Source organism: Mauremys reevesii, linkage group 16 (genome assembly GCF_016161935.1).
Source record: "Mauremys reevesii isolate NIE-2019 linkage group 16, ASM1616193v1, whole genome shotgun sequence".
NCBI classification, from domain to species: domain Eukaryota; kingdom Metazoa; phylum Chordata; order Testudines; family Geoemydidae; genus Mauremys; species Mauremys reevesii.
Window position 1 is genome coordinate 27,532,127 of NC_052638.1, and position 10,035 is coordinate 27,542,161.

General features: G+C 42.9%; 1 protein-coding gene across 1 annotated transcript; it reads right to left on the reverse strand.

Moving 5' to 3' along the window:
* Positions 1–1,192: 1,192 nt before the first annotated feature.
* LOC120384287 lies at positions 1,193–9,364 on the reverse strand. The gene is made up of 2 exons (XM_039502752.1): positions 8,875–9,364; positions 1,193–5,026 (listed from the first exon to the last, which is right to left on the reverse strand). Exons 1-2 carry the CDS (start codon positions 9,205–9,207, stop codon positions 3,485–3,487), a joined length of 1,875 nt encoding a protein of 624 aa, XP_039358686.1. The 5' UTR covers positions 9,208–9,364; the 3' UTR covers positions 1,193–3,484.
* Positions 9,365–10,035: the final 671 nt, after the last annotated feature.

A 10,035-nucleotide genomic window follows, 5' to 3' on the forward strand; every position in this document is an offset into this window, starting at 1 on the left:
AGAGGTTTTCAAACTTTTTCAGCTGAGCCCCCTCCCTCCCAAGTTACAATTTTTGGTTGTGCCCCACCTACCCCAACCCAGACAAAAATAGGTGAAACGGGGAGAGGTGGTGCTCCCTGAGCCCTGTCATGTGGGGCTGAAGCCTGAGCCGCTGCTTGCCCCCTGAATATTCTTCTGTGCCCCCCTAGAGGGCATGTCCCACAGTTGGAAAACCTCTGATTTAAAGATTCTGGTGGTATGCAGCGGGGTTCAGGGCAGGGCATATAAACACTGGAAGAAATCAGAGGGGGCACACGACCCCCTGCTCTAGGCATTGCCTCTCTTCCTGTCCATTTATAAAATAGAATTACAGACGGCCTCTGTCGGTCTGTGTAGCTGCTGCTTGACCATCTCAGCGTTTCCACAGGTGCAGTGAGAATACACATGAAGTTCCATGCACACAAATGGAACACAGTTCAAGGCCCACATAAAAATGTGGCTTGTGTGGTTTAAAGCTGTGCCCCGAATCGCACAAATGTCATTAAATGTTCACATCTCAAAATATGGCCTCTTTAGGTCTGCTGGGTTATTTGTAATTGAGGTGTGTGTTCAAAATGGGTTTAACTTTAGTTTTATTATTGAAGGAAATTCAGCGATATGATTTGGAGACCCGATGTAGTGTTTTGGGCTGCGTGAAGTGGGGCTGCCAACGCTGAGTTGAGGCAACCCTTTTTTTATGCTTTCTGTTTGGACTCCTTTAAGTCTTGCCTCTTCTTCCAAATATAATTTAAGTTTTCTATTGTCTTTATCACAGTCACCTCCCTCAGCCAACCTGGCCCACTCAGACCCACTCTCTCCCAGCAGCGTTATCCATACACATCTCTGGGTATCTCTACACTGCACCTAAGACCAAGCCTCCCAGCTCAGGTAGACAGACTTCTGCTAGCAGGGCCCCAAGTAGCATGCTAAAAAGATCTCTGTGGATGTTGCAACCCCTGAGGCTTAAGAGCCCAAGCTCCAGGCCATGCCACAACATCCACATGGCCACTCCAGCCCTGCTAGCGCGAGTCTGTCTATCCAGGCTGAAGCCTGCTCCCAGCTGCTGTAGAGATGTACCCTATGTGTCTACACTACGTATCCTCATGTGTGGTGGGGACGGTTTTTGCAACTTCCTAGTCAGAGCTCCCCTAATAACTTTTGCTAGACACAAAGCTTAAAACAGAAGAGGAACTTTAATAATCCCCAGTGGAGGGAAAATTGCATCTTATAAAAACACAATAAACGAAACAAAGTTTAGCAAGTACATGAATGTGGACTTGGACGACATACAAACAGGTATTCCTGTGTGCATATGTGTGTAACGTAAACTTCCCTCAAACCTCAGGTGCAATCCTGCCATTGACTTCAATGGAGTCAGGGTTTTACACCCGCTACACTGTTGAAACTTCTAAGAGCTTCATTGCAGGGATTCTCCAATGACTTTCAAAGTGCAGAGCTTTCCCTGTGTGAGTTCGTCAACTTTCCTGATAGCCCACTCTTTCATTCACCCCGTAAGAATCCTGTTTTTCTCTTGGCACAGAACTACCGTTTTACAATCCAGATGGTGACATTATAAAGAACTTGAAGAAATGATCAGCAAATATTTTCTCTATATACATATAAGCAACTCTAGGAAAGAATTGGTATTGGAAATATCTAACTTATAATACCTTTTACTAAGAAGGAGATTCCTTAAGATTTCTGAAAAATATATTGAGCTTAGCACTGGAATACACTTTTTTTATTCTGCTTTATACTAAGCACTATTTTTTAAAAGATATTTTCAGCAGTCAAATGTACTGTTAACATGCAATATCAGATAACTGCAAGTGTATCTAAATGAACGAGTCAAATAAATGTAGTATTTGCATACTGCTTCAGGCACATGTTTGTATTTACACTTAATAGCCAAGATTTTCCATATAAGGAATCTAAAGTTAGTCTTACAGAGTTGCCAATTCTTGTTATTTTGTTGCAATATTCCCAAGAGTTGGTGCTTTTCTTAAATCCCCAGCCCCTGAAGTCATGTGGTTAAGTAAGAATCTCAACTTTCTGGCACGCGCAGGGGGGTGGGGGTGTGTGTGTGTGTGTTTTTCTAGCCCTCATGGAGAAAAAATTGAAAACGTTAACCCTAAAGAATCAAAACCCAGAAGGCAAGGCAAGAAACTGAAATATATAGACAAGACCATTCCATTATTTGTTTAGGCCTGAATCATGATTTTTAAATGCTTAAGTTTGACAACAGAGGGCTCCTGAATAAGTGACCAAAACCCATTGAAGTCAGGGGCTGGTCAGCACTCAGGCTACTTATTTAGGAGCCTACTTTTTGGTTCTAACTTTAGCATGTATTTTTGAAAATCTTGGTGTATATGTACATGAAAGTATATCTGAAGTATGGACCTTCATCATATTGCTAAAAAGTTAGTAGAAAACAATGTATAGTGCAAGAGAAGCATGTAGTTTTCAAAAGGTTATAACTTCATTAATAAACACCTTTTTGTCATATGGGTTAAAGGCACTAGTCCTCATTAAGGCCCCAAGCCAGCCAGCCCTTTTCCTGCGCTAAGCGCCACTGAGTTCAACAGGATTTTGTACAGACATAAGGGTTTGTGTGAGAGAGTCAAATTTCAGAACTGGGGCCCCAAGACGAAACATTTTATTTTTTAATTTTTTTGGTATTATTTGGTGGTAGCAAACAGAGGCAAGTATCAAAACCTATAATTGTACAGAATCAAGTATATTTAAAAGACCCACAGGATTATTCTAATGCAAGAATACATCTGAAAATGTCTTAGCAGAGTGTGTGTTACCTCTGTGGGTTTTTTTTTTCTCTGAACGTCCAAACAGAATTTTACCAAACTTTCTAAATCAATCTTAGGACTGAGAACAAGCAAAAGGAACATTAGCTCAAAAGTTAACTTAACTGAAATGTTATGAGCAACTGGAGATGAGCTTCAAATGTAACTTTAACATGGCATGGGAGAGACTATAAACAGTGAACCTTAATTTGGAAGCATTTATTTTTCCTATTGCACAACATTTCAGACTTTATTTCATTCTTTGAGGTAAATTTGCTGCCTTGCTGCAAGAATAACTTGTTAGAGAAAGAGAGGAAAAAAAGTGGCAGTATATGTATTTGAAAAACCTGTCAGAAGCCAAATACAGCAGGTCCTGGTGTCTAACTTATATATCATATCAAATACATTTGTGAATTTATCCTCATTTTTAATACACACAAATTAAAGACAGGTGACCATTCAGGTCTAAGCACCTGAGTATCAGTATGATCACTGAAGACAAACAGAGCAGACTAATGGACCCTTTCTTCACTACCCAAAAGCAGCACGTGCTTTGGTGTGACGAATCTTTGCTCAAGAGAGGACCAAGACCAGCCTGGAAATACATGTATGTATGTTGTTGACCAACCGTGCAGGACATTGGCAAAATCATATGAGCCCGGCATTCCTTATTCACCATCCTTGCTGATAATTACATAGTCCTCTTGGTTAGTTTCATTCACGTTTGAAGTGTAAGTCTCAAACTTTCCTTTGTCTGTAGATGAAGAGGACTCAGGTGAGCCTCCTTCAGGCTGTAAGTGGCTCTTCCTACAATTCACAGTGGTGGCGCTAGGGTCTGGAGATGGAACATAAATACTTCTAGGAGGGATGTAAGTGAGATTAGGTGGCTCTCTGATGTATCTGAAACCCTCTGAAGTTGCATGTGTACCAGGCATATGCGTTAATAGTCTCTTGTTATCTGAGCCAGTGGTAGGACACTCGGGGCCCCCGGTGGCATTACCAAGTAGGTTTGAGGAAGACTGACCAACACTGAAAGGTGCTTTATTTGTTGTCTGAATCCTAGCTGGATATGTATATTTCATCTTGGAGTGATTACATTCTCTGATGTCTTTATCACTTATATTTACATTTGTTATACACTCAGGTTGTGCAGTTTCCTCTACTGGATACATAAGCTCTTCATCACTGGCGTCCTGGATTTTTAGTTTGCTAAAAGATAAAGATATTTCACAAACTTTGTCTTCTTTGGTTAAATTACATTCTGTAACAACTGTATTGCCATGAGACAGGGGCTTCAGCTCCTGGGGTTGATCTGCAGGATTTATGGATGTGCCTATGCAATTCATGGCATCACGGATTTTTGCTTCAATGGTTTCTTCAGGGACCTCTTGGGCTCTGTATTTATCAAGGGCATTTCTGCTTTCAGGAGTATCGTCAGTAAATATTGCAAAGGCTTGTGGGCCGCTTGCACCTGGTGAGAGTGGTCTGGGGCTAGCTTCGTTTGCTGTCAACGGTGTTGAGATCACCAAAACACATTCTTCACTCTGATTGCCTCTTAGCTTCTCTTCAAACACTTTCTGAGAAGAATTCTCACTGAAGATAGGCTTTTGTCCTATGACAATGTCACTGTATTTGTTCAAGAAGTCTTCGCTATCCGAGCATTTGCCATGAGAGTGTGCTGACTCACTGACTTGCCTCTGGTGTGCTTGAAGCCTGCTAGTGGATTGAGTAGATGCTAACTGAGGCATATCAGTAGCAGGTTTAAAATGGGATTCATCTTTGATCTTACTATTTCCAGCAGTTTCAAAGGATTTCTCGCTCTTCGTTGAGGACTTCTGTTGAGCACCAAGGCATGAAGAAATCTCATTATTTTCTTTGTTTTCCAGATTTTCAGGGTCCTCTCTCTGGAAGGGTTGACTTTCTCTGTCCTTGTTCTCTTCATGATAGCAATGCTTTTGTGCTCTCTTCTGTAGGATATCCCCCAAATCACTGTGTTGTACTTCACTTATCATTTCAAGGATGGTTTCACACTCGATTCTTGCAAGAAATATTTCAAATGCAGTCTCTTTTGTTTCCTCCTCATTTATCTTTCTGACAAGTGAATACTCTGTTGCTGTTGTTGCAATGTAACCTATTTTCTCCAGTATTGTTTTTACTATGTTTTCTGGGAGCACTGACTGAACACAGTAGACAAAATTACCTGTAAATGTCTGGGGGGAAAAAAACAAACATTAAGATGGGCATTGAGGGAAACCATGCAGGGGAAGGGGCTTTTTAAACAAATTCATAACTATTTAATTTTTAACAACTATTTCCCCAAACTGGTGTCACTGAGTTTTGAATTTTGAGGTTTTATACCAGCATTATTGTCAGCCTCCTGAAAATTATTGCTTTACTCAAGTGTAATAACTTCAGTGGAGCTACGCCAATTTCCACCAGCTGAGGATACGGCCTGTTACCTCACTAATTGAAAAGGACAGTGGCAGTAGCAGAAGATCATCGTGGCCAGACTAAGATAGTATAAAAACACCAACCACCTTTTCTTGTGTTCCATTCAAGAGCAAAGTCTTTTTCAATTTAAAAAATAGAAACCCCTTGAACACTGAAGCTCTTCCGTTGATGCAGCGCTGTCTACATGGGGGTAGGTGGGCGTTAGGTTAGTATAACTGTGTTGCTCAGGGGTGTGGATTTTTCACAGCCTTGAGTGACGCATTTATACTGATTTAGGTCTGTAGTGTAGATCTGGCCTAAAATATGTTCAGACCAAACAATCTGAGTAGAGTGGAAAAACAGGCTTGTCTTATACAAAGGAATATGGTTTTGCCCATGTGCCCGAGTCTAACTTTGTAAGCTAGAGACAATGAAAGTATATTTGCATCTAAGGTAAACAAAGTAATCAACCCACCAGAAACAGCTAATTAACAAGAGGACAAAAAAGGGACGTGCTCTGCACCCTGTGGAACAAGCAGCAGGGAAGAACTTTGTATGGGGTTACTTTTCAAAAAAATATGTTTCAAAGGTTTTTCAGAGTTATAAGGAAGGGGGAAAAGACATCACTTAAGGGACAAAAGGGCCAGCACTTCTGGAATCTGTGAAAGGTGTATTTTGCAGCCGTGTGGATTGAGGACACTGAGAACTGACTGTGAGTGAGAAATTGCCCCATACGAGGCTTGTAATCTGTTAAGTTTTAGATACCAGAAAGTGTATTTTATTTATGGTTTATCTGTACCCATTTTCAGTTTATATTGTCTCTGCTTACTATCGCTTAAATCTGTTCTTTAGTAATAAACTCAGTTTTGGTTTTACCATAAAGTCATCTCAGTGCTGTGTGTTACAATAAAGCATGGGTCCTCAGCAAAACTAACAAGCTGGTGTGCGCACTGTCTCTTTGGAGGCAGCAAACTTTGGTAATTTCGGAGACTCTGCAGTCATAGGGGCAGGGTACTGCAGAGGAACTTGCAGGGGGTTTACTGAATGTTACCTGCAAGGCAAAGTTAAGACTGGCAGAGTCTTGAGGTGTTTGCTGGTGAGGTGGACAGGCGGGTGTGGCAGACAGCTGGCACACAGTTAAACTCCAGCAAAGCTCCCTTGCTGAGGCAGAGGGATATCCCAGTGGCTTACAGTTCTGGGTGCCCTGAGAAAGCATCACAGGGTGCTCAACCCTTTCTGGAAATCAGGCCTCTTTTAAGTGTGCCAAGTTGGGCACCCAAAATCAGCAGTTACTTTTGAAAATCTCGGTTTAAAGCCTTATATGTAAACATTATTGATAATCCCTTCCATTACCTGTGTCTGCCTGTCTCCTGCCTTATACTCCCATTGTAAACTGCTTGGGGAAGGGGCTGGGTTTTTTTGTTCTGCCTTTGCATGCTGCCTGGCACAGTGGATTCCTGGTCCATGACTGGGGCTGTGAGGGGCTATGTTAATACAAATCATAATGCTATTGTTGGGTTCATTTAATAGAGTCGTATGAATATACGTGCGTCTCTATTAGGGGGCTTATTCCTTCACCCTCTCACTTCCCTGGTGCGTCTCTGTCTCTGGAGCTTCCCTTGGTGTTAGAACACTAGATTTCTCTCATTTCCCCTGAACCTAGTCTAAAGATATAACAAAGAGCTCCAATGAGCTCAGGTGGTGACTCAAAATTGTGACAGGTATTTAGAAAGGTTGTTCAAAGATCATAGGATTATGTAGCTGGAGAGATCGCTCTGGTCAAGCAAACTCCTGTGCAACTGTTTTGCAGAGGATACTCTCTGTATTCATTTTACGTCAGTTTGCTCCGGGCTCCATATTCCTCAGACTTTCTTTTCCCACATCAAAAGCTTCCATTCCCTCAGGGTGGCATTTATCTTCCTCTTTGTTTAGCTTTTCCTTATCCCCTGCCTTTTGATAGTTTGTTACATATTTGCCTGGAGAACAATATGGACAGATGAGCAACAGGTTGTTGGGGAGGGGCATAGTCAATAGGCTGGGTAATTAATCCACAATCAAGGGTGTGACAGTCAAAACCAACATGTGCTAAAAGGCTTCCTGCTTAGCAGTCAGGCCAGGCCATCTCTGTGGATTCTGTGGTTGATAGTTCCCACTTCTTCGGGTACTGTTTGACTCTGCCCATATCATCACCTTCCATGGATCAGCCCAGTGTCTGCACAGTAAGGATGGCAGCAGGGTGGAATGAGCAGGGAACAGAGTAAGCAAGACCTGTATAGGGCACAGAACTGCTGAAAACTGTGGCTCAAGCTCTGCACAGAGCTGATGCCCCCCCTCCACATCCTTCCTCCAGCCCCCTCCTAGCTCTGGCAGTGGGGCTGGCTCTCACACCATGCCACATCCCTCTGTGTCTGTGCACTGATTTGTCTTGTGTGATATTTATTTGAGCATTATAATGAATCCAAACTGGCAGCCATGCAGGGTTAAATGGCATTTCATAGCTCATGCTCTGGGACCCACACTTTTACAATGATGACGTTATGTAAAATTGCTTCATTTTGTCTGATCTGTAGAGAACCCAATTTGCATTAAAAGTTGCCAAGGAAGAGCTGTAATGTTAGTGTAGCTTGTTTTAATGTTTATGCTTTCTGCCTTAGAGCATCACTGCAACGTGGCTGACGTACGAAGTACAAACAGTCCATTCACCAAGAAGAGAATAAACAGACTGCACGTCGCTTTCGCTCACCAGTATAGTGCAAAGCATGCTGCTCCCTTCTCGCAAGGCCGGCTACGTAAGCAACATTTTCAAACGCACCTAAAACCTGTTTTCAAAAGTGACTTAGACACTTTGTTGAAGTCTCATTGAAAGTCTTGGGCTCCTAAGGACCATATTTTAAAAGGTATTTGGTCACCTACAGATGCAGCTGTGCACCCATTTGAATTTTAAAAAGGGCCCGTGCCAGCTAGGCACCCAGTTCCCAAAAGGCTCAGCGCCTAACCTGCTCAGGTCCTTTTTAAAACCTGACAAGGCACCTAGCTGCATCTTCAGGCAACTACCTTTGAAAATCTGGCCCGAAGTCACCTAGGTCTACATGCAATAAAACACCAGCGGCTGGCCCATATCACCTGACTTGGGCACATGGGGCTCAGGCTATGGGGCTATAAAATTATAGCATAGACGTCCGGGATCTGGCTGGAGCCTGAGCTCTGGGACCCTCAGACGTCCGGGATCTGGCTGGAGCCTGGGCTCTGGGACCTCCCCAAGGGAGGGTCCCAGATCTTGGGCTCCTGCCCAAGCCTGAAGCTCTGCACTGCAATTGTACAGCCCCACACAGCACAAGCCCTCATGCCCAAATCAGCTGATATGGGCCAGCCACTGATGCTTTATTGCAATACAGACATATCCTTAGGCACTTTTCAAAATGTTATCCCTTGCGCATAATGGAGCTGATTGAAAGCCCACTGAAATCAATAGAAATTTCCCCCTGGACTTCAGGGGACTTTGGATCAAGCTGTAAATCATTAATTTCATTAAAGGTTCAGCACACTGGGAATAAAGCACCACCCTGAGGATTTGATTTATAGCTTTCTGATCCTGTCGCTATGCCACTGTTTTCATCTCATATCCTACCTTCAGCGACTTTATTTCTTTTCTCCAAGGAGAGAGGAACAGGTTGATGCAGAGCAGCTCCAGGAACTCGAAAGCTTGGATGAGGTTTTTGAAAACATTGCCTCCTTGTTGCTTTTTCATCTTTAAACAATTCTCTGCAATGCTGTAGAAGCTAAACCTGCTAAATCCCTCAGCAGGGCAGGCACCAGACTCCAGGAAGTGTTTAGCTTTTGCTTTTAGCGTTGTCTCGTTGCAGATCAGAAGTTTTCCTTCCGACCACTTGGTGCCATAGTATGCAACATAGTCCCTTAAAATGTCTTGCTTAGCTGGTGCTGCTGCTTTCAGCTCCTTCATAGTTTGCAGGAGTCCCACGCTAGCAACTATTGCTCTTTAAATTTCAAGCAGGTTATGAAATTGCAAACGAGGAAGTTGCTATCCTGCTTTACCTTTGCGGAGTCTCTTCTGTCTAATCCGTTATTGGCTGCCCCACGGCACGGGTAAGAATTAAGTGGTCACGTTGTGTGTCAGTCAAAGCTCAAGTTACAAGAACAGCTCTTGTGGAATCAGGAAGTGAAACACAAGTGCAAAGCAAAAGTGAAACTTACTCTCCGGCTGTTCACCATTTGTGCCTGCAGCTTCCTCACTGTGATTACTTACAGTAATGGGATCCTCCTGGAAATGTAGCGGCCCGGTAAAACAAACTGACTGGACTGTCACCCTGAACAGCGCAAGGAATAGGCTGTGTTATTCCTAATAAGAACAGGGGTATTTGTGGCACCTTAGAAAGTAACGCATTTATTTGAGCATAAGCTTTCCTGGGCTACAGCTCACTTCATCAGATGCCTAGAATGGAACATATAGTAAATGTTCTCTGTATGTGTCTATATAGCTCCTGACTATATGTGCCATTCTAGGCATCCCATGAACTGGGCTATAGCCCGCGAAAGCTTATGCTCAAATAAATGGGTTAGTCTCTGAGGTGCCACAAGTGCTCCTGTTCTTTTTGCAGATACAGACTAACACGGCTGCTACTCTGAAACCTGTCCTTATTCATAATAGTTCATTCAGACCTCCAATCAATAACATTCCTGGAGCTAAAGTTGCCAACCCTCCAGGATTGTCCTGGAGTCTCCAGGAATTAAAGATTACTCTTTAATTAAAGACTGATTGACATGTGACAAA

What these genes read in the sequence shown, in the direction of transcription:
- LOC120384287 (XM_039502752.1), bottom strand. Translation starts at nt 9,207, where the DNA reads ATGAAGGAGCTGAAAGCAGCAGCACCAGCTAAGCAAGACATTTTAAGG. An exon ending in AAGAAATAAAGTCGCTGAAG is followed by an intron (nt 5,027 to 8,874) that starts GTAGGATATGAG and finishes TTTTCCCCCCAG; the next exon opens with ACATTTACAGGTAATTTTGT.